Source organism: Gallus gallus, chromosome 20 (genome assembly GCF_016699485.2).
Source record: "Gallus gallus isolate bGalGal1 chromosome 20, bGalGal1.mat.broiler.GRCg7b, whole genome shotgun sequence".
Classification (NCBI taxonomy): domain Eukaryota; kingdom Metazoa; phylum Chordata; class Aves; order Galliformes; family Phasianidae; genus Gallus; species Gallus gallus.
The window spans coordinates 12401557-12426001 of NC_052551.1; the positions used below are offsets into that span (position 1 = coordinate 12401557).

Genomic DNA, 24445 nt, shown 5'->3' on the forward strand with positions numbered 1-24445 from the left:
AGACATGCTGTGAACCCCAAATCCACCTCTGCAGGGGGGAGCTGCACCTTTGGTACCCGGAGCTGGAAGCAGTGGGAGAGGTGCTGGAGGGGTTTGTGGGCTCTTTGCATCACATCTGCATGCGGGATGGAGGAGCTCCTCCTCTCACTCCTTCCTCTGTGGCTGCTATGCACAATGAGGAGGCTTTTTTCCCCAGTGCTAAACTCTGTTTCTTGTTTTGTGAACCAGAGCACACAGACTGTGGTTTGACATGGAGTGGTGCTCCAGGAAAAGCAGACACAATTCTGAGCGATGTCTTCAAATTGCTTTATTCAACAGATCTTTTTTTTTTTGCTTAAATATGCAGCACAGTATGAATCAAAGTCTCATCTGAAATTGTGTCTAAGATGAAAAATAAGACATGAGGTACAATAAGAGCTAAATACACAATAACCTGAGGCAGAAAGCTGTAGCAAACCATGCTCTGTAGAATTAAGGTACATAATGCTGATAGCAGGGAGGGATTTTTACAAGTAGGTAAAGTTTTGCACAGCAAGAAAAGGTCTGTTATGAGATATCCTATGCTGATTTCAGTTCATCTTGATGTACCACATCTGCTGTTGCAAAAGCCGGAGCCAACAAAACAGGCTTTACCACTGCCCAGCTGCGATTTGTGAGATGCAGATATGGGCTGAGAGCACTCAGCTTGAGCTTACTGCTGGCTGTTGGGATTTTCTCTGGTCGCTGCCTGAACCATGGTGGAAATGCCATCTATACCTGCTCTGCTATGTGCCCAAGGGACCTTGGTGTAGGATTTTTCTGAATTCTTTTATTTTAAATGTATTCATGAAGTTAGGTGAATGGTGGAATGGTGGGAATGTTGGGGTGGTGGAAGGCTGCGGAATGGGTTTGTGGGAGGAGATGAGAACTTGACAAGGGAACTTCAGGTGTGGTGAGAGTGCAAGGGAAATGGTGGACGTGAGGTTGGTTTGGGCTGACGGGCAGAATGTAGTTGGAGCACAGGGAGAGAGGGTTCTTGACCCTATGAAAATGATACACTCAACAGGATTAGAAAGTTTGCATGCTCTCTAAATATGTTGTAGGATGCTGAGAGTAAAACACAGTCAAATATTCTAGACCAGTGTTTGGAGTCAGTGAGACGTATTTCCTGCAGGCAGTAAGAGCTGTGTTCCAGAGCCAGCAGTAAAATCCCATCAGCTGGGAGCTGGGCTGGGCCATGGTGTGTGAATGCAGAACTGGAGGCAGGAGGGGCTGGGAGGCTCTGGTCTGCAGGACTGACAGGGAGAGCCCCAGAAATAACCTAGCAATTGCACTGAAAGGAAGAAACGAGAGAAAGACTTAAACCAAATGAGAGCTTTTAGCTGCTTGAAAGCAACAGACTTTGTTTTCCTGAGGGTTTCAGGCAACTGCCTTTACTAGAAGCAAGATATCAGAAGGCTGCTAAGCAGACTTTAACATGGCTTAGAGTTTTCTTAGTATGGCACTGTGATGGTAGCAGTACAGCCTGTACACTGTAATACACACAGCTCACGTCTGCCTTTGCTCGGTTACGAGGTGCTACCTGGGGGCCTCCCGTGTGCTTTGTTCCTACAAGAAGCAGAGGAAAAGACTGAACTACTGTAGCTGAAGTTGTGTGCTTTACATGCCAACAACTTGCACAAAAAATGGCTGCAAAGGACGTGTTGCTTTCTTGATTTCAGCGCAGGAGTGTTCGTCCACTGATGTCGGGTTAAAGCTCTTTAAGTAAAAACAGGCTGACCCAGGGCTTACACTGATCAGTGCATAGAGCCACATCTGCCTGTTAGCAGGTACCTCACTCAGCCAAATGGCTGTTTGCAAAGAGTCTGAGTAGATTTAATGCAGCTTTGTGTTAAGTGATTTGGCATCTTAGCTATTCATTATATTCAGCTCTGCCTTCAGACCCCCCCCGGCCTTCGAAGTTCTCAAGGGATGAATCTCACTGGATGATAATTATCAAAATGAGACATCCGATTTATCAACATACCAAATACATTAATCAGTGCAATCCACTGCTTCAAAAATGTTCTGAGGATGTAATACTGTTATCCCACAATAAGGAACGTAATTGGCATCTTCAAAGGAGTCACTTCCACCCATCAGCTGTGTGAATGGCACTATCACACAGTCGTTCATTCTCACTGAGCTGACTTTACAGAAGGAAACAGTTCAGTGCCAGGGACGGTTTGCTTTCATCCTTTTAAGACTTTTCTTGGTTTGCTTTATAGCAAGCAGCACAAATGTCAGTCTGTTCCTTTATTAAAAGGTGGAGACATCAGAGCAAAGCTGTCACTTCTCTGCGTTTTGATTTGGCTGTGGGTGAGAAGCTTTCCAGAGAGGCTCCTAAGGGAATCTATTAAGAAACGCTGACTTCACTGATAGAGGCACAGAGATAAAGCAACAGGTGCAGATGGAGGAGAGAGACAGAATATTGTTCCATTCTCTGTGGAGTAACGTTCACTTTCAGGATTCTTTTTTCCTCATTTCACATTTTTCATCTATTTTGCAAGCTCCTTTGGACTTCACTTTGTTACGGCTATTTAAATGCTTCAAATCATTGTGTTGAATCTTTGCATCTTGAGAAGCATAAATCAAGGCATTAAACAGAAGCTTCTTTCCCGTGCCCTTTCTTCAAGCAGTGCTTTTAAAATGAAGCTGCTGTGTAGCTATGTCCACGTACACATTCATACACCTACTGTATGCTTCCTCTGCTCCCACACAAAGCCGGGAGCTCACAGCATGCACTGTCCCACGCTCACACCATAGCAGCAACAAACTATTTCTTTGAAAGTCTTTCTCATCTCCAGGCTCCGGAAGGCATAAATGAGCGGATCGATTACTGAGTTGCACATTATCAAGACCAGATAAGTATTGAAGTGTGAAGTGTAGCAGACACAGTATGGATTCATCGGGCAAGAAATGATGAGAATGAGGTGAAGGAAGAAAGGCGCCCAGCAAACAATGAAGACACCCAGCAGGATGGTGATGGTGATGGCGCCCTTCATGCAGGTCCGCTGGGAGGGCACCCCATCCACAGGGAGGGCTGCGATGCGCTTCACGTGCAGGCGTGCAAACAGGAACATGTGAACGTAAAGGGAGGCCATGAGGAAGAGCATGGTAAAGAACATGGTGATGAGACAGACAATGACAGTTTTGCTTTCCGAGTAGGCAATGAATATGATGCCGCAGATGATGCAGGAGATCCAGATGAGCACAATTAGGGTTAAAGCTTTCTTCACGGTCATGATACTGTGGTAACGGAGGGCATAGAAAATAGTTATGTACCTGTCAATGGCTATAACCAAGAGGTTGCAAATTGAGGCTACCAAAGAAATGCATATCATTGAGTCAAAAACATTGTCCATGTGCTGAATGAAGTGGTCGTCGATGATCAAATAGCTGCTGCTCAGGATTGCAATCATGATGGTCTCCAAGGCGTTTGACGTGCTCACTAACATATCTGCCACAGCCAAGCTACAGAGGAAGAAGTACATGGGAGAATGTAGGTTTCCATTCTTCAGCACTGCGAGAATGACGAGGATGTTTTCCAGCAGGCTGATGATCCCTAAAGTCAAGAAGACCTCAGCTTTTATGAAGACCTGCTCACAAAATCCATCACTGCTCCTGTTGTTGAGAATGGAGTCACTGATGTCCTCGGTCACATTAAGCAGCACAGGCTGAAATGAAAAGGTGAAGTGTGTGCTGTTCATGGTCAGCCAGGTTTGCAGGAGGTAACACAGCAGGCAGAGCAAAGATTGAGAGAAGAAGAAAAGAAAAGAGGGGGGAAGAGGAGAAAAAGAAAAAAGCAAAAGGAAAAATGATTCCTTCCAAGTTGTTGCAATGCACGTGGGGTGGGATGGAGCAGGAGGTCTCCTTAGTCACTTCTGCAAGTAGAAACTTAAAAAGAAGAATCTTCATGCACAGTGAGTCTCGTGTCAGTCCCACTCTGCTGCTCTGCCTTGGAAGGAAGTGAGCTTAAAATCGGGCATGGAGCTGCTGCTTCCGAAGGGAGAAGGCAGCAGCAGCACGATGCCGGCTCCGCGGCTGCCGCTGTGCTGCCGGCCGGGCTGCTGCAGCTCAGGGCTTCGATGGCAAAAAAAGGTAAAACAACAACGAAAAACCAACAAAAAACCCCAGGGGTTTTATACACGTGTGAGAGGAAAACCAACTCCTACTCGATCCTGCGCGCGGAGCAGCGGCCACTGCCGAGTGGGCGGCTCGCTGAGTGACAGCGCGGCTCGGCGCGGCGCAGCCCGCATAGCGCCCCCTGCCGGCAGCAGCCGCCGCGGTGCGCGTTGGGTTCGTCCCAGGCGGAGGAGGAGGTGAGGAGGCGCCTCCTGATGGTTTGGATTTATTTTCCTTCCTAAATTTGCTCACAAATGAAGCAAAGGGCAGATGTGTGTCTCTGCTTCTTGCTGGTTGATCCTGTGGGACTTTTTTCCCCTGGCCCCCGCCCCCCCCCCCCCCCCCCCCCCCCGCTCCTCCCGGCTTCAGAAGCATGCTGTTTTGTATAGGCAGCAAAAGGTTATTCCAGGTGGGTCGGAGCCCCAGCTGCTTACTGAGCAAGTTATCTGGAAGTTAATTTGTAGCTGAATTCACTCCTCAAACAATCTCCGGTAGTCCTATATTCAAGGACAGGGTTCTTCAATTGCTGCTTTTTTTCCCTTCGATCTTAACCTATTGTTCAGTTTGTGAGAATGGAAATATAATGTTGGTCTGGTTTCCTTGGGAGCATGTCCAATGACCTGAAGTATTCCTGCCTTCTGAATTCACTGCACTCAAGCTTTGTTGTTGTCCCCTGAATATCCACAAAGTCCTGTTTTTTAACTCAGAGTACATGGCTACGTGGGACTGCTCTGATATCTGGCCCTTTCAAACAGAGATCCTTCTAGTAACGCTCATGGGCAGTTCAGCTGAGCACGGAGCTGTGGGGTGGATGGGTCTGAGCCAGCGCAGTGCTGGGACTGCCTGCAGTGTTTCAGCCCTCTGCACCCTTGGGCACCTGCTCCAGGAGACCTCCCCAGGTTGGTACTTCTGCTGGAGAAAGGAATTCTGTTTCCATGTACCCTGTCAAAGTCTCTCCCTAAATTCACAGAGACAAGTTTCAAAGAAGCTAATTTAAAACAAGAAAATCTCTCTCTCATTTCTCTAATCCCATGTAGGGGACAAATATTCCCTCTGTAGAGTACAGCAGTTACAGATGTATGCCTACAGCAGCTGTTTTTATTTTGTGTGGTGAACCTCAGTTGTTTCTGCTCAACTCTCTTGAACTGATGGATTAGGCTGGAGACAGCAGTTTCAAGATATAGTGACTACTGCTGCAGAGCAGGATGGGACGTTACTAAGGCAGAGCTTGAAATGAATAAGTGCCTCGTGCAGTGGCAGCTGGAGGCTGTATGTTCCTGGGCTGAGGGCAGGGTGGGAGGCAATGGCTTGTGTTTGTGGGGAAAAGCATCCAACGTTGGGGCAAAGTCCTCCTGAGTTTGGCTCTGGATCACCTGCTGGTGTCGGGGCACTTATGCTATAGGCACCCATGAGTAAACCAATTCCCAGATGTGTTTCACAAATTGAACTCCAGTCCTGTCCTCCCCATCTGGTTGGACATGGCAAAATTAAGTTGTTGCTTCAGTTAAAATGCAAAACCAGGTTTGAGTCATGATTGGTACAAAGCATGTATGAATCATCGTATATGATGGACTGTTTTGAACATCATGGTTTGATCCATAAATAGCCATTAGCTGGGCAAATGATTCAAGGGCAGAAAACTCCAGCAGAGCCTGCAGCTGCATCTTTCTTCAAGGGAAACCTGGCAGGCATTTTTGACTAGGACTTCTTTCTTCTAGAAACACCTCCTGCTTTGTTTTGTTTAATAATAAAGCAAGCACACACACAAAAAATGCCAGCAGAATAGAACTTTTGCTTAAAAGACGTTCAATTACATGCAGGAGGAAGATGCATAGACTGTAAAAGGAGGCAGAAGAGCGAAGGAGGCTCAGCCAGATCCAGTCCTGGGAGTCCAAATGCAAGGGCTGAGGTGCACTGGGAGTATCCACATTGACTGAACACGATCTCTAAGGCATTCCTCTCTCCTCTGCTTCGTAGTGCTTCAGCCTTGGCCAAACATTAATTTTTCAGTTTTTGCTCTGTAAATATCAACTGCAGAATGCCCCATCACACAGTTTTAAAAGGCTGCTACAGATTTATCCATCTTTCTGCTGAACCTGGCAATAAGAAGTCATTAAATACATTTCATCAGGACTTTGTGAATGCATCTGTCAGCAGGAATCAAGCTGCCATTTGCACTGAGATGCAATTTAAAGTGGAAGTAGGATGTTATATATCAAAATGGATTAATGGCACTGTTAGCTTTGCCATTATATGCTAAAAAGTGTTGGCCTGAGCATCATGGATCTGACTGCAGGCTCAAGCCAACTCCGAGGTCTCTGCAAAGATTGGTAGAAGCTGTATTTGCACAACACAGAAATTCCTTAGGCCTCATTCTCAGAAGGTAGGAGGGGACTGTTCTGCTCAGCTGTCCAATTCTACTGCTTTTGCAGAGATAGAATTACTGATAATGTCAATTGCAGTGCAAAATGGACAGGCTGCTCTAATGGTCATGATAATATTTCCTGGAGATGCTGCTACAGGAGAGTGCATCTTCTTGGAGTGGACTCACTCAGTTTCCATTCAGCCCTGGTTGGGGTGAGGCCAGCCTTGTGCTTAGTGAGGAGAAGGGATGTCTGGTAGTGATTGCAATGAAGTGGCTTTCAGATGAGTATTTTGTAATTTCAGCCTGTTAGCGGGTTTATTTAACCAGACTCAACTTTTGGACATTATAGGCAATTTTCCTTCTCATCCAGGTACAAAAGGAGACAAAGCAGACCTGATTGCAAAGCACTTAGCAGCACCTGCAGGTGCTTTGTCATGTTCAATGGATTTTAAGTGCTTCAGACTGATAATACTGAGCATCAGTTTTGTCCTCTCATCTACAGGTTGAAAGACAAGCAGATGTGATTGAGCCAGCTGCATTCAGCTTCATTGGTGCCAAGAGTCCCAGGAGTATTTCCGTTGTCTTTCTGGAAAACATTGCAGCCTTTGTGTTCATAAACCCCCTTGTCCTGCTGTGCTGGGGCTGAGTGGTGTGTATGTTTGGCTGTCCAACCCCTGATAGCTGATGCAGCTGGCTGCCCTCCTTCCAGGCCCTGGAAGTGACCATAAGACTTTGGATACAGACAGAATTGAATGAGGATTGTACTGAGATGTCAGGTGCTGTGGGCAGATGATACTGGGAGAGAAGCAGGAGGGCCTCCATTTGTTGCTGTGCTTGGAGTCCCTCATTGCTTCCATCCAGGTTAAATGCACGTATCAGGACAGGGAAAACAAATAGATCAGGAAATCAAATATTTTTTTCTGCCACTATTACTTGCTCTGTCCTAGGGATGCACTGCATGCTGGGCCTGTTCTCGGCTGCTCCCAGCCCTGCTGATGTACCAGCTGCGGGCTGCCTAAAATCATGCCTGTGTGTGGCTGCCCGTCTGAAGGCTACACAGAAAACACCCTGGGCAGACAAAAAAGAAAAAGAAAAAAGAGGAAAAAGAATCTGGGGGGGGGGGAACAGTTGTAGTAAAGGGTTGTGTGTGTGGTTTTTCATTAAGTTCTCATTTCAGAGTATGGGACTTTCCTGAAATCAGTGGGAAAATACCATAGGTTGTTTCCTCTTTCTGGCTCTGGAAGCAGTCTGGATCCCAGGCTGTTTCTCTCATAAAGAACATCTCCCTTAATTTGAACTACCAATTAAACCTATCTTTCGCCTTGTAAATTTGGTCCAAGTCTTTCCTATTCTGTTCTTTCGGTGTTCAGCAGATGTGACCTCAGTACAATCCTATGGCTGTAAATAGAAACTCATCTGCAGTGTATTGTCTGCGTTGCTCCTTGTATAGAATTTCTAGAACAGAGTGACACAACCTTTAGTTCTGGTGATTAAGCAGGAACTAGGGCCGGTAAAAGCCTATGTGCCCTTTTATTAAACCAATGCCACAGATACAATCATGCTGATGTCCTTCCAAAGCAAAACAAGATTTAAATGAGGGTTAGAACATTTCCCTTCTCTGGATTCTGAGCTTATTCTGCAGTATAAGTTGGATATTGCAGTCAAACCGTGCTGTGTAAGTATGGAATATTTGCTGTTAGAAACAGAATCTTCTTGATTTGGAAAGCCAAGTAGAGTTAGAAAGCAAATACAAATTGTGAAACCTGGTATCCATTTGTGTTTGAAAGCAGGAGTGGTGGAGTGATGCCTTGTTAGACTCACAGCATTTCTTGTTCTTTTTTCTTCTTCCTGCAGTTCAAATGCACAAGGTCATTTGCACATCTTTCCTTCTATTTATTGATGCACAGTGAGGTGTTTCCGAACAACACATTTTCCAATTTAATGCAAGAAAATAAGCTGACATTTAAGTTTTTGTTTGTATTGAATGTTGTTTTGATAAGAAAAGGTACCGTTGTGAAAAGGTTGCATCCATTTCCCATCAACTTCTGATGGCAGCAATAATTAGATTTCATCTGAATTCACCAAGGACACTTTTGCTGACAGATAAGAAACTCCTGAAGGTGCTGTGCAGCTTTGCTGCTCCAGGCTTGGGGAACAGAGGGGACGTAACCCCAGGTGAGGGCTGACCTCAGCCTGCCCCTTGCTGGGGGAATTTGTTGCTGCTACCCCACAAGTTCTGGCAGAAAGAGGGAATCTCCAAACCCCTCTCACTTCCACTTGCCCCCAGTCACTCTGCTTCTGTGCTCTGTTATTCCCTTCTGTTTTCTACTGTTAGATATGGATTTATATGTATAAGAAGATATATATTCATATAACATATAATGTAGATAATATAATGCACAATAGTATTAAATATATTACGTATTAAGTGTTACATATAACACATGTATAAGTACTAGGGTCTGGGAGTCTGGTTTGTGTTTGTTGAGTTGAGTGATGTGTCATAACCCACAGTCCAGAAAATCTGTGCTTGTGACTGCATTCACAGTGATTCATGCGAACTTCAGCAATGTGCACTTATACAGCATCGAATATACTTGCATGTGTAGAGAGGAGTGTAGGCTTTCATGAATGCTAAGTTCTGCAACCTCCCCATCTAAAGCCTGCAGTAGGATTGTGTGCACAGCCATGGTCAGCTGCACGTGCAGCTTCAGCACTGTCCCTGCTGTGCTGCAGCCATTCCCACCAACTGCTGGGCATTCTGCACACAGCCAGTGCAGACTGTGGTGCCTTACAGCTCGGGTCGATTAAACCCAACTTTAGGGCTTTTTGTTTTAAACTTCGTTGCTAGTCCGCTTTTCTTACCAGTCTGAGCTTCGGAGAGTGTCTGGTGCCACCTTGTGTCGCAGAGGAGTAACACTAAGAATTTCTTAATTTGAAATCCAGACCGTTTTTAACTTGCTTAGCTTTAGGGTTTGTCACTGGCAGCTGCCCCAGCTTCAGCAAGGCAAACAGTGACACTGAGGATGTAATGCAAAGTAGATTGCGGGCAGTTGAAAAACGCGTTGCAGTGGGGATGTGTGCAGTGTCACCAAAGTCAGACAGCAAGGAGGGGTGGGCAGCCTCTGTTACTGTGAGCTCAGGAGATCACTTGAGATGAAGATCTGCTGTTTTCAGAAATACGTGGATTCTTTCTTTCCTTTTCCTCCTTCCTTTTTCTTTTCTTGATGGTGACGGTGGACCGCTATCAAAGGCGAAACAGTGACAAATGTAAAGAGAATGTTTGCTTTTATGAAAAAAGATAGAAAATCGCACCAAAAACCCAAGAAGGCTGCAGTCAGGCACCAGGTGTGTACCTCTTCAATTGAATGGACAGATGCATCATCTCTGCCTCTCAGTTCCTAGGCTTCTTCCACCACCAAAGAGCAAGAAGAAGAGCACAGAAGAGCTGTGGAGCTTGTTGTGCTCATAATGCAATTAACTTCTCCAAAAACATCTGTTTCTTGGCCCCGGTTTCCAAGTCACGGCTATGAAGTGAACAGGACGAGGCTGTTCTTTTTTTCTGTGCAGAGATATGTGGTTTCAACTTCCAGCTTAAGGGATGTACGCAGACCCAGGAGAAGCGAAGCGGTACAGCACTGTGGGTTTGGCTGCGGGTTTGGTGGGGGATAACACTGCAGCGGCAACACTGTGTGAGGGCTGCGTGCTGAGCATCACTAGATGTCACTCTCGAGTTGAATTCAGCTTCGTGGTCTCGAACGCTTGCCAGTTTTCATTTAAAGTTGTTAATCTTCCATTCATCTCCTCACCTCCTTTATTTTCTTGCATGTAATGCACAGGGGATCTCTCGGTTCAGGGGAGCATCATCTGTTGTGCATAAATATTTTTCTTGCCTTAAAGCAGGATCAGAATTGGGTCAAATAGCAATACATAACCTGACACGCCATCAATTTCTGTGCTGGGTACTCACTGGGGAAAGTGGAAAGGACAAAAAAAAAAAGCTTAAAAAATGGTTTCCTTCTGAAATGGTGGGTTGGTTTTCCAGTTTTATTCAGTACTTCCTGGCACAGTCACTCCATCCATCACATCAAATGAAGAGGAGAATGTATGTTTCAGCTCCAAATTTCATGCCAGACCTCAATGCCAGGAGGTTCCTTACTCTGTATCTCACACAGTTCCTTCCTGCACACATTAACCCAGCCTAAATAATGAGATTTGTAATTGCAACATGCTTCCCTTAGAGTAGATGCTCTACTGCTTCTGGCACTTGCAGCCTTTTCTTCCATTCTTCCCATTTCCTTTAGGAAACAGAACTATTCTGTCTTCAATTACTTGTATTTTCCCCCAGTTCATTCCTCCACAGTTCACCATTGACACAACTCCTCACCTCACTTTTCTTCCATTACTGATAGTTTTAGGCTGCCTTGCTCATCTCTGTTGGCTCAAAACCCTTTTCTGTGCTGTATTCCTCCTCACCGGAGAGTGGTTTGTGTAAGTGAAGGGTGTTCCCATGTGTTTGCTGCAAAACACAACCCTGGCATATGTTTGAATCAATTAACTTAGAAGAAAGAAAGAAAAATACTCCAGATCCTCTATTACAGAAAGGTATAATTAATGACTTCAGATTAATTGAAAATGTTTGCTCTGAATGTAGCAATGGGCTCTGATCTGATCAGCTGCTTCTTCAGGTACTTTGTGACCGCACAGAAAGTGCTGCTCAGCAGAGAGCAGAGGGAGGAAGGCTGCCTCGTATCTGTGCAGAACCTTCACGACAGAAACCTGTCGTTTTCCCATTCTAGAATGTCCTACGCTGCCATCATCCCATTATATAAAACAAGTTCCTTGATTCTTTCATTTCAAACAAAAACGGTTGTTCCTCAAGGGCTGGAGTCTCTAAGGGGGAATAGACTGATATTACAAATTTCATTCTGGATGAATTAGTTGCTATTTTATTTTAACTGAATGGCTTCAGATAGCTGTCAAAGAAACGTGCTTCCCATCATTTCACTTTCTAGCTTAGTGGAAAATTTCCGATGTGTCCTGCATGGCAGAGAACAGTCAGAACTGAAAGCACCAAAGGACAGACAGTCCTTAATGGCACATTTCTTTGGAAGGCCGGGATGTAGTTGAGCCATGCTGCTTTTTCGCCCTTCGTTAAGCTAATGTTCTTTCAGAGAGTATTTTTTAATTAGTTCAAATGTCAAAGAATTGTTTTTATTGCCACATATTGACCTTCCTTTTAACTAATTCTTTAATTAATTCACGCAGTGATGCAGTGCTGGGGGCAGCCTGGATCCACGGGCGGTCTCTTGGCAGCCCCTTCAGAACGGAACATCTCAACTTCCTCTCCTCCTACCTGCAAAATTATTTCTAGCACAGTGCAGAAAACTGAAATGAGACCCATCAGCAAAACAAAACTGCTTTTTTCAGTTCCTGGCACAATTTTCAAAGTATAATTTGGGAGAAATATATATATATATTTGATTTTTCTTTTTGCCTGCCGTTGGAGCACAAGGAATTCCAAACTGCAGTGAATCTCTCAGCTGAATCCAGTCAGAGCTTTTACCTCTGAAATAATTTTCATGTTTCTTGTGTCTGGATGGAAGTGACCACATACAGGTTGGGAAACCAATGTGCATTTTGTCTGTACCTACTAACCAGCATCTGTCAGATGTGCGGTAAGACGTCAGGAATGCCTTCCTGATAACTGACTCTTCCAATTGCCAGATTTTCTCCTCCAATACAGATCACAAAGGCAGAGTTTAAAGTGCTGCTGATTTTTACAGCAGTCTTGTAAGAGAACCTGCAGGTGTGTTTGTGCTTTGGTGCAACATGTGGGTATTTGTGAGCTTGAAGATGTAGGCTAACAGTGGCTGCTGTGCATAGAGACGTGGCTCTGAAGGTCGAGCTTTGTATTTGCAGTTCCTCAGGCAAACTTTTTTACGTTGAGTGTGGAATTTGTTTTGGTAAGGAACGTGTTGGTTGTTCAGATAGATGCAGTGTGCAGCAATAGTTAGCATTCATGGCTCATGCAACTTCAGGAAGTCTCTGGAACATAAATATCAGTTCAAGAAAAGCAAACAACTTCTACTTTTTTTCTGTTCACACAGCTGCCGTAGGGAAGTAATGTTTCTTTCAGTTCTCAGCATAAAAGGAAGTAAGGCTTAATAAAAACTGTGGGCTGCAAGATTTCATGAGAGAGGCAGAGAAAATAGAGGAGAGTGGTCCTGCGGAGAAGCAGGTGTGGTTAATGAACAGTCTGTAACCCAATGGGATGCTGGTGAATCAAACAGAGTCTTCACAGCCATGGATAACACCAGAACACAAGATGCTTTTTCACAGGTATGGGCAGAAGTGGTGATGGCTCATGTGGAAGTGCTCTGCTGTGCTTAATGGGCGAGAGGGAGTATTGGAGATTGACAATGTCCCTGTATTTTGTTGGTAGGACATTTGCAGTAGATTGTTTAATGTAATTGGTTATGATGTGGTATGAGCTTAGGCTGGTTGAATAGATCAGAAAACATTAGTGGATGGTGGGTACAAAACAATGCGTTTTTGGACTGGGCACATGTGAACTGTGCAAGGCTTTTCTGATATGAAAAGGGGGACAAAGGGAGAAAACCAGTCTTTCTGCTGCTCTTAGAGAGGATTTATTAGTACTATATATTCTCTGCACTAAGAATTTCCATAAGATAATAGGAGAGTGGGAAAAAAAGTGTTTTGCATTGTAGGCAAATGCAGTTTTTGATAATCGTATTGGTATTTGATAAGATTGATATGCTAGAACTGAAAATACATCAGCTTGCAACACTACTGAATTTGTCAGAGTGTTCCTGCAAGATCTGTAGCCTTTGCAGCACTCTGCTTGTCGCAATACTTGTATGTAGGAAAGTCTGTTACCTGGTGAAATAAGTGGTGGAAAATTCCCCTTTCACTGGGAAAGCTGATAGCACGTACTGGTGGAGAGTCCCTGGGGTAAAGAGCAATTGGTGGAAGGAATGGGTGTGCTATGTGTAGGCTGCATGTGATGGAGTGCTTGGTTCTGAGTAAGTTCTCCCAGCACTGCATGGCTTGCAGTTCCTGCGTGCTTTGAGAAGAATGGGAGAGCTGAGGAGAATCCCGTCCTGTTTGCACCATCTCACTTTTCACTGGGAAGTGTGAGGTATTCACGGAAAGATTTGCGAGGAAAGGCTCGAGGCAAACCCAGGGTGATGGCAGAAATGAGAACAAAGCCTTCTTATTGCTCCCAGGGCTCTCACAGAGGAAAAAGAGTACAGGCCATGTTTCTGCATTTGGTTCCTCCACTGCAACATCAACGTGTATGGCTTTGGAAAATTTTGTGGAGGGCAGTGTAACAGGTCATGCAAAGACTGAGTCATCTAGCTTGACAGATATTAGTGGTTCCACCTGAAGTAATAACAACTGAAATGCAATAAAAGCGCACGTTCCATCTTGCACTGTTCATTATACTGATGTGCAGAGGGACTGTGGTCTATGTGGAGAAGCTGTTGGTGACAGTGGGGTTGAAAGGACACAGATCCAGTCCCAAAGTGCTATCCCTTTCCTCACTATCTACATACCCACGTGTTTACTGTTTAGCACCCATGTGCTAAGCACAGCCTGAGGTGCAGCTTACCAATCACTGCTCTTATTTCTTACTTCAGGTACTGCTGGGGAGGCCAGGGCAGGAAATGGCCAAATATTTGCTACCAGAAAGGGCTTACATCAATGAGAATCAGAGAACAGGAAACCATAACCAGGTGGTGTTACTTTTTCCTTCCCTTCCCTCCTCAGGGCCCCCAGTAGAGCACATGCACAATGCCCAGGTTGTACATTCACCAAAATATCTGCGAAGCTGAACCGAGCCTGAGAAAAACGTCTTGAAGGTTTTTTGTGAAATCTTTTTAAAATTTGATTGTATGTCTTCCTGGGACTTTTCATCCAAGTCTTCTGAGGGCTGATGGACCATGGAACAGTTGTCAGCCCTTTAGCATTTCCACCCCACTTTGTTTTAATTAACCACCTTAAAGTGTTTCTTCCCCATGGCTTTCCCATCCAATTTCTGTTAGACTTTTAGTTAAGGGCCACCTCTCTTAGATGATCTTTTCTTTTCCAGGTCTTTTCCAAGGTAGCATAAAGCAGATTTTCACTGGGTGTATACAAACATATATATGTCAACAGATCAATTCCATTTAGATAAGGATTCCGTATCTTCTGATCTATTTATTCATAGACATGTACACAGGCTCAGGAGGTGCTCCTGTAGCTTTGGAGATGGGCTGTTTTCATTGGATGACAAAAAGGAAATCTGATTTTCTCTGGGCCTTGTAGGTCTTGGAAATCTGCTCCTTCCATGTCGGTGTTGGGTGGAACAGAGGATTTGTAAGGCAGTTCAGCTTTCTTGGTTCTGCTGTTGTTTTGAATTAAATGTTTGCAGGTTCTGCAGAACTGCCAGTTGAGATGTGCTGGTTTGCATGGCAAGCTGTGCTGCATGCATTTCACTCCAGTTCATATTCTATATTCCTACATATTTTGAGGCCAGCTCTTTAGGATTTTTTTGTTATGGTACTTAATCACTAGTGCATAATATAATAAATTGAATTAGAGTATGTTTGAGCTCCTTTATCTCCTACTGAAAGTGGCAGAATTTCAGGTGTTTGTAGGGAAATCAAGCTACTATTTGATTAATACCTTCCTTGAATAAATGTTGGCAGATATTATTCAGACAGCTCTAGATCTGAACAAATAATGCAAAACATTATTACAGGTGCATAATTTATTTGATGAATAGCAGTGCGGTTTGACAAATAATATTAGTCTGTTGCTATGACTGGCTACAAAAGATGGTATTGCCACATATGAATGTCACATCGGTCATCTTTATTGACATTGCATGGAAATTACAAGGGAAGGTTTTTTGGATACCCCTCAGTTATAAGAGACAGCCGCTCCCCTGCAAACATATGGGACCACATGGTACCTTCTGGGCCAAGTTTGAACGTGGTGAAAGTGAATCTGTAAGGAGATGAAAGTTGGTAACACAGAACTGGAAGTCTTAGGGCAACCCAGATCACATCTGCTGTCCTTAAAATCACATAAATGACACGTTCAGCATGCAGGCAATGTTCTGTGTGGGACGGTGAAGAAGGCAAATGTCCACAATAAAGTAAACCAGTGCCTTTGATTTAAAAAGAAAAAAAAAAAAAACAACCTTTTTTCTTTAGAATCACAGCTCAGAGAAGGAAGCTGCTACTTGAAATTTCATAAGAGGTCCATCACTGCATCGTATCCTGGCACTTATTAAGTTTCTCCACTGTATTTGGTTTGCAAAAGTGATGTGTACTGTAGCTGAAAGGCACTGAGTGAGCAGAAAGCCCTCAGAGGCTTTACCTCTAAGCCTCTTCAATCTGCTTTTGTAGATGAAAACTAAAATCTATTATTAAATTCTATGTTTAAAAACCTGAACTTCAAAATGAACGAAAGTGTTACTCTATGCTGGATCAAAAATACCTCAGGCATGTGTGTTGAAGCTGCACGTTTCTTGTGTGGACAAATGGCTTTCAGTCAGATGAATGCCAAGAAATTCATGAGACCTCTGTAAAGAAATACCCATAGTCATGACTTGGCTCCCCCCCTCGTTCTGAGTCCCCTTGGCTCTTGGAGGGCTGACGCTGGTGGTGCTGTGGAGTGCTGCTTCTGTGCAGTGCGGAGGAGGGCCCTCAGTGCAGCAGCAGCCACAGCTGGTTTGGCTCTTACTCCTCGTAACAAGCAGAGCAGAATGTTTCACAATGTTAATGTTTAATAAGGACAAATGTAATGACTGCTTAGCAATAGCAATGAAAATCTTGACTGGGTTAGAATGGAAACATCTCCTCGTTTGTACAGAAAGCAGGATTTCTGCATGACTTGGCTTTGCTGTCATGGGAAGTGATAGAGCTCAGTGCATGTTAGATATGATCTTCACCTAAGTGAACCCAAAATAAGGTCTCACTGAGTCATGTTGCTATTTGCAATAATTGTGATCCCACGTGTATGGAACTGACTAACAACTCTGCATCTCCATGGGTGTTTGAGTCTTTCTGCATTAGACGACTACTGTCATGTTATTATGATTCAGGTAGTATGGTCTGTGGAATAAAAACGAGCTGAGCAAAAATCATGTAGCTCACATTCCTCTATTGGTAATGGAGAAAAAGAGACAGGTCTTACATGTGCTGAATTGTCACCTAGAGGCTCCCAGGGGGCTCTGCTGACTGCAGAAGAGTCACAGTGACCCTCTGGTCAGCTGGGGGAGGTGAGCTGGTATGTGTGTGCAAAAGTGAGCATAGGAACAGACACAGGAGGATATCAGCTTGTCCTATGCCTGAGTGGTCTCCCATGCTCTGCACGACATCTGCAGATCTGTTCAATGAGCTGTAAATGACACCTCACTGTGTGATTTTAGCCCCACTCTCGGCTGATGCTCAGAAGATTTGGAGACCTTTCTCAAGTCTTTACAGAAATATTTGCCCTGGCATTCAGACTACCTGCAGCACCAGACCTCTTAGGGCCTCCGTGAGGTGAGGAGCAGCAGGAAGCCCTGGAAGGGTTAAGTACTGCAGGGGCAGCTGCTCAAGAATAAGCCAGAAATCTCTTATCTTGCCACCGAACACATTTTATACTGTATTTGGGCCAAAAATATGAACACTTCACCCTGCAGAGTAATGGGTGTGCAAAGAATTTCTGGAGCCCCACACTCTTCCTTCAATTGTGAGCACTGATTTTTCTTTCGAAGCAGCTGAGTGGCTACGCTGAAATTTGGGTGGGTGATGAAAATTTAATCTGTATTAAACAAAACTTCTTTAACCTGGCAGGCAAAAGAACGTATTGTCAATGCAATCTCAGGCGTTTCCTTAACGTGAATGTTTTATAACAAAGAAGTAATTTTCCTTTTCTCAGCCTTTGTTTTTTTTTTCATCGAACCCTCTATAAAACCGTTCTGTTTGGTTGCACCAGTCACTTTCCATTAGGCAATGCAACACGATCTGACTTGGTGGCCTTTCTGTGGATAATTTGACAAAACTCATTTCTTTGCAACAAAAAAAAAAAACCATCGAAAATAAACACAAAAATGAGCATTACAAAAATTGTGATGAGCTGAAAGAAAAGCCCTGCAGGCACAAAGCCATAAAGGTCAGGATCTGTTCCTCAAGTCTCTCCACAAGTAAAATACCACTCTAACACATGGCTGCCAAAAACCTGAGCAGGCTGGACAGACCTCTGACAAGCAATTCTGACTGATCTCATAAGCTGAAATGTGCCTTTATTTTTGTCTCTGTTGTCTTTTGAAGTGTACCCCCCCTTTCCCCCCCCCATCGCTTACAGATGTGCAGAGGGACCCAACAGAGACAGTAAAACACCAGGTCCTGTTGAAAATAACCTGTACCAAACACAGTGCCTTGTGAGCTCTCTGGGGAGTGCATTAACTGCCAGCAGTCACACTGACTAACCCACCTTCCTCAATCTGCAAAATGCAAAAGGACTTTCTCTTTTCCAAACATTTCTCTTCATGTATTATTAAGAAAACTAAGAGTCGTTCCCTGTTGTTTCCAAGGCTTAAACAGAGCTTCATCCTAGTGTGAAGGAGACCTTGGTGAGCATCAGCAGAATGAAGAGCTGAATATTTTGTAGAGCTGAGAATGCACTCATTTCTGCAAATTGTATGTCGTAAGAGAAACCTTTTGAGAATTTTCAACAGCACAAAGCAGAAACAGCCATTACGAGAGAATGTTGGTGTTTGGGATGAGCTGTGGTAAGGATCCTTAGTCCAGGGTAGAATATTTGCCAGAAAGATGGACCTTGAAGTGCCCCGTGCTCAGTGTACTGCAGAATGGAACCTGCTTGCCTGAGGACAGGTTGGAAGCTGAAACTGCTGTGATTTTTTTGTCCATTCTTAGGAAGCATTCCCAAGATGCATGCAATACGTTGTGTTGTTGAACACCACAGTGGAATTCAGTAGCAAACTGAGCTCCTCCATTACATGACTCGTGTGCTGAAGTGAAGGAGGTGAATCCTTCTCCTGTTTATTTGAATCTGATTGTGTCTTTGACACAGGGCTATGATGTTCTCTTTACGTTATCATTTTCATAGCGATGCAAAGTCTTTGAGTGTTTTACCTTGCAAAAGAGCCCAACGGTTGCAGAAAATACCACCCAACTTTCTGCCAGGAACTGCAGCCCTGTATAAATAGGATCTTGCACTTTGAAGCTGGCAGAATTTAGCCCTAAGGAAACTAGATTTTCCAACTCACATATATCCACATTCTTGTTAGCTTACACAGAGCCTGTTCAGTGAGGAATTATCTTGTTAAGATCTAATCATGTACAGTGTAGGTGTGGGGTAAATATATGGCCTTCTAAAATTCAAATACAGACTGTGGAGGTGATTGTAGGAACCTTGTGTGCCTCAGCATGTGCGAAGGAAGTACCAAACTGCTTTCTGGCTTTCCTTGCTGTTCACACTGCAATTTGCTGCCAGGAGCTATGCTGTAAGTTACCTTGATATTAGCACTGAGGATTCTGAGGCTTTAAAAACAAAGTATTTCTTCTTCCTTTACTCCTGGTTTTATCCGTTGGCTGTAAAATCATTCAGATTGATCAGAAACAGGTTCACGTGCTGGAAATTGGGTAAGTTAAACTGTGTTTGTTGTGGTGTGGCTGGGAAAAAGAGGCAGCACATGGGCTGATGAGTCACTGATGGCAGTGGTGGTTTTTACATCGCCCACCAGACTTGTGGCAGTACCTGGGTGGTGCAGAGGACCTTGTTTGGCTCCAAGGCTGGGAGCTGGGGTTGGGGCAGAGAGCTCTGTGTGTGTGGAGCTGTAGGTAAAGGCATCTCTAAAGCATAGGAATGAGTGGGGCTGTGTGCCACAGAGCTGCCTGCCAGAGCTCCCACTCACCAGGGAGGTAGGAAACATCACATGTCGTAGGTAATTGAATATTGTAGACAACCTACTGGATAAAAGAACCACGTGCCTGGGCTGAACCTGAGGGCATCTTTTGGAATAAGCAATAGGTGCAAGGATTTAGGCCCTGGGGCAGTGCGTGGCTTCCTGCATGTTTGGAAGCTCCTGTACGAGCCCTGGGCTCTGCTATACACACCTTCCAAGCTCCTGGTTCTGCTCCTGCTCAGGAATGGACACAGCACCGGGGAACATTTTGGTCTGTTGTATTCCTTCTACAAACGACTGTGAAAGAGCTTTCACAGTGTGAGTGACTGCAGTCCTGAGCACATGGTTACTCCACTGTCCCTTTTCCTTGCTCAGCTCTGATTTTGCATAAAAATCCCCACCCATTTCATTTTAGAGTAACATAGAATCATATGCGTAAGCCTATTAGAAATGTAACCTCTATTTTTTTGAGCAAAAGAAAGGAGAAGTGTAATGTCCGCTCTTTAATGTGTTTAGATAAGCTCATGTGATGGTTGTACCTGGTAGTGGATATCAATTTCTCTTCTTTTCATCTTGGAAATTTCTAACGGTCTGGTTTTGCTTTCATGTTTTTTGTGTGCAGTCCTTTATGCTAAGGGTAAGACACTGGCAAGCATGCAAAATTGATGCTTTCACTTCTTGCCAGATTTTCTAACACAGAAGATTTCCTCCTGGCAGTTCTGTCTCCAGATATTACCACCCATCCTCTGAAATTGTAAAGGCCTCTGGATATTTGATGTTTTGTGGCCTCTCACCAGGTTTCAAAGAGAGATTATATTTACTGGGTGGGTTGTGGATAGAACACAGAATACGAGCGGAATTGTGATTTTATAGCAGATAGTGTGGCTGTGACTATCACAAGCAGTCTGTATCCTCAGTAGCCAAATGAAAACATAGTCTCTAAACACATCTGATTAACTTTTCTCCAGTTAAGCCAGGAAAAAATCCTCAAAATTATGAACATGGTGAAAAATAAAGAAGTGAGCATTGAAGGAGCTTTGCATTTGGCACAGAAAGAAGGGTACGCCGATAAGGTAAGGTCACTCTTTGATTTATTTTGCAAGCCATCCAAATGTACAAGCACGTTCTGGAAAGCTTGGTTGAATGTTAGAGCATGTCTGTCCTGCTTTCAAAGCTGCAGTCTCCCTTTATGTGCAAACACTCCAGTTTATGACCAAATGTGTCTGGCTAAAATCGATGTGTTCTATCCTATGGATGTCTCATGTAGGTGCTGTGGTTATATTCATGTCATTACCTGGATGAAGTAGTTTGAATCTACACCAGATGTGTCCACAGGAGCTTTATTATCCCCTGAATAATAGCTCTGTACATTAATAAATCAGCCTTTTATTTCTCTACTTACTGTCAGTCCAGTATCTCTCTGGTTGCAATCTCTCTCCATCATCACCACAGAAGAGTCAGCAGAGAACTCTTGGGAGAACTTTTCATTATTTCCTTTTCTAGCCTGGGTTTCTGAACACCCCTCCTATGGGATCATCTCCTGCAAGGAGTGAAATCTTAGGATTTTTTTTGCACAGTGGAAACTAGTGGTGATTTTGAGATAAATCTGGTGATTTTTGGAATTTTTAGAAATCTCTAAACTGCTCCTTCACTTCTTGGCTGGAAAGAAGTAGAAGTAGAAGCAAAAATAAATCCTCATGAAGAATTAGCTTGCATAGAAAGGCAACAAAAACGTTGAGCTCAGAGGTGTAGAACTATGTGGGCATATCTTCTCAGAATAAAAAGAGGAAGGGCTCCTTTTCTATGTCTGCTGCTCTGATGCTTTTGTGATGATTAATCATAAGAAATAAATGCAATTTAATGTGTCTGACTCATGACCTTCTTGTCATTGTGTTTTGCTGAAGATTAGAATAGCAGTTCCCATCCAAGCAAACCATACAGCTAGTGCAAGAGATCAGATAACAAATTGGGTACCCTCACACAGCAGCAAAGAACAAAGATCTGCCATTTCAGTGCAACACATCTGAGGGCACGTAAACATGTCTCTTTAAATCACAGACTGCCTTTGTTCGCTAGTGCATCCAATAGATGTCTCATAGCCATGTATTTGGAAATGTCCCTAGTGCAACTGCATGCACTCTGTTGTTTTCTCCTTCATCTTCCTCTTCTCTGCTCTCTCTTTCATTTTCCACCCAAATCTGTGATCTCTTCATTAGTTTATCGGGAGCTGTGGGTATTTTGTGTTTGTGAAGTCAGACCAGGAGGGTGCTTCCATCAGTCTCCACATGGAGCACTTCTACAAAGCCTGGTTTGAGCAATGCTCACTGAGGGAGATTTCACCTGACAACATGATTGTATTTGAGTGGACAAAAATAATAGAGTATGGACCTCGTGCTGATTTCTGTTCTGTTTTTTCAGGACTCACAGGATTTGCTAACTGGCTCACTGTTTAACTACAGTATCTACAAATACAAACACTATCGGTGGCAGAAACGAATTTTGCAGGTAATGCAAATAATTCAGACTTCTGAAGATATATCTCCAAAGGAGATGCCATCCATCTTATGTTCCGTTTCCTGCACCAGGGCCTCTGCAGGTGGGAACTGGAGAGGGTTCACTGACTTCAGTGCAGTCATCCACTTAACTTCATTCCAGTTGAAGATGCAAAGGATTGTGTAAAGGATTTACTTTAAAAATAGCACTTAATTCGGTGTAGGTACTTGTTGATCACAGATTGCATAGTACATGTACTTCACAAATTACACCCTTCTCTTCTAGCAGAGCTATATGACAAGAGTGCCAAAGGGGGGATCTTTGGGTCTGTATTTGAAGGCTATGATAGTGGTTTTAAGGAAGCATGCAGTTTTGATCCTAAATCTGTACTTCTCTGTTGTATAAAGAGAGGACTGCAGTTTTCAGAGCTGACAAGTTGGGCTGCATGGGGAGTGCTGCATTCCCTGGTCTGGCTGTTTGCTCAAATGCAAACACAGCTGGGAAGGTAAAGTCCTTATTGGCTGACTCTGCTCACAGGATTTTTTGGTTTTGCTGTGTTGATGACTATCTTTCCATGGTTCTGACAAGCAGAGTTTCTGTTTTATTGCTTCACTGAGGCTGTGTGAAGCATGGTAAAACATTTTTACAGGGAAAGTTTCATTTGGCAGACAGTGCATTTCATCTCTGGTTACTCTGTCCTGTGAGCTCCTTTCTTCTTTTTTTTGTCATTATGCACCAGCTTGAATGTACTAAGGGGTGTTTTTGTTTTACTACATCTCAGCTTTGAAAGTATAATGTTATTTCTTGCAGTATCCACAAACGTTTGTAGTTAAAAGATGACTTGGTTAGACATAAAGCTGATGGAAAACTGGAGAAAGCTATAATGGCCATGGAGCATGTCATTTTGGAAACTCAGTAGTTTAATTGCAGTCCTTTAGTGACCAGCAGCCTTCAGAAGTCAGAGATAACAACGAGCGTGGTGCTGCTTTGGAGGCTTCCATTGATAAGCAGAAATGAGGACAAGGCACTAGCATTGGGTTAGCATGGTCTGCACGATATGAATGAAAGATACTGGAAATTATTCATGACCACAGGTAAACATCTAACTTGGGCAAGACCTGAATTTCTCCTCTGTGGGCCACATGTGCTGATGCAAAGCACAGAGGTAATGTTCACATCTTATTGATGGATGGAGCTGTTTCTGCTCAGAAGGGATGACCACACAAAAAAGATACCGGGATCTGTATCAATAAAACTGCGCAGTGGAGTGATGATAACCCTGTTTTGGAACAACCAATTTTTAATTGTTATAGCTGTGGCAGGGAAAAAAAATACAACAAGAAAACTTTATTGGCTAATAATATTGTTCCAACTCTGTATGCATGTTTATGTCTGTACAGAAGCACAGGCAAAAAAATCTTGTTAGATCAGATCTCAAAACAATAATGTTTGTGTCAGAAGGTAATCTCCAAAGAGTGCCCTCTTTTCCTGACACAGAAGATGTTGCAAAAATAAGCACCTTCACATCATTGAATGGGTCAGTAAGTGAGTCTGCTGAGATGGTTGTGCCATTAGTGTGTATGAGCACTGCTGCTGATTGGGAAGCTTTTGCACTGGGGTTAATAAGGCAAGGGGAATGTAAAAATAGATATTTCAAAGTGATAAATTGATGTATATTCATCAAATAAAATAGGGAAACACAGTTACAATGAGTATCTGTTCTGTAAATAAAACAAATACAGTACATTATCTCAGTGAGGAAATGGCATTTTTTATTCCAATCATTGGCAAAACAGACATGTATGCTGGGCTAGCCTATGGCTTGCATGCCCTTGCATGATAATCCTTGGGATGATCTCTTTCCTTTCCAGTGTAGAGAAGCAATGGAATCAAGTAATGTGAACTTTCTATTCCAGATTGATTTCAACACAAAGACAATTTTTAACATTGAAAAAGGAATTATTAAGAAGCAGTTCCCTTTCTCGCAAGTCAAATCCTGTGAAGATACTGAAAGAAGACGTTTCAGCATTGTGTTTCATGGGAGACAAGACTATGAGCTGGAAGCAGTGTCTCTTGATGATAAAAGGAAGGTAAGCTTTTTACACTGCCAGAGAGAGATTGCTATAAATAACAGCTAATGCTATGCTGGCACCTGGCAGGATCCGGACATTAATGGGAATTATTATGTTGTGCATTGTGCAATCAAAGAAGTGGTATGTCTTTATGCTATAGATGGTGGTGCATAGAACAAAGGAAATGTGAGCTCAGGATAAAGTTTGGCCACTGAACCTGCAGACATACAGCCAGCTCAGGATGTGGGATGAAAATGGATGCATTTTTTCCAACACTTTGGATGCAATGCGTTTGAGACTGCAGTAAATCAAGGAAACAGAACTGATGCCATACACAGTTGAATTTTAATTGATGTTTTCTGACAAGTTTCACTTTGAGGTTTCAATTCCTTCAAATACTCCAAGTAGATAGTGTTATTAAGCTAAATTAAGACTAGAGAAACT

At 43.5% G+C, this 24445-nt stretch overlaps 2 protein-coding genes across 6 annotated transcripts in view; one reads left to right on the forward strand and one right to left on the reverse strand.

The window, feature by feature from the left end:
* Positions 1 to 462: 462 nt before the first annotated feature.
* On the reverse strand, positions 463 to 4075 carry MC3R (melanocortin 3 receptor). Its single transcript, XM_004947236.5, has one exon. The coding sequence runs from the start codon at positions 3726 to 3728 to the stop codon at positions 2751 to 2753; it is 978 nt and encodes a 325-aa protein (XP_004947293.2). The 5' UTR covers positions 3729 to 4075; the 3' UTR covers positions 463 to 2750.
* Positions 4076 to 12703: 8628 nt separating this feature from the next.
* The window catches only part of LOC419333 (formin-like protein 16-like), a 29921-nt gene continuing 18179 nt past the window's right edge, over positions 12704 to 24445 (forward strand). For 2 of the 5 annotated variants that reach the window (XM_040651055.2, XM_025142314.3), the window contains exons 1-5: positions 12704 to 12850; positions 14173 to 14268; positions 20405 to 20509; positions 21855 to 21941; positions 23846 to 24019. In XM_040651055.2, coding sequence (XP_040506989.1) covers positions 12815 to 12850; positions 14173 to 14268; positions 20405 to 20509; positions 21855 to 21941; positions 23846 to 24019 — 498 coding nt within the window. In that variant the 5' untranslated portion in view covers positions 12704 to 12814. Of the gene's footprint in view, positions 12851 to 14172; positions 14269 to 14302; positions 19174 to 20404; positions 20510 to 21854; positions 21942 to 23845; positions 24020 to 24445 lie in introns of all 5 variants that reach the window. The other 3 variants (XM_040651056.2, XM_417501.7, XM_040651057.2) reach the window with 2 other exon arrangements.

Coding starts and splice junctions, on each gene's coding strand:
- MC3R (XM_004947236.5), bottom strand. CDS start 3,728: ATGAACAGCACACACTTCACCTTTTCATTTCAGCCTGTGCTGCTTAAT.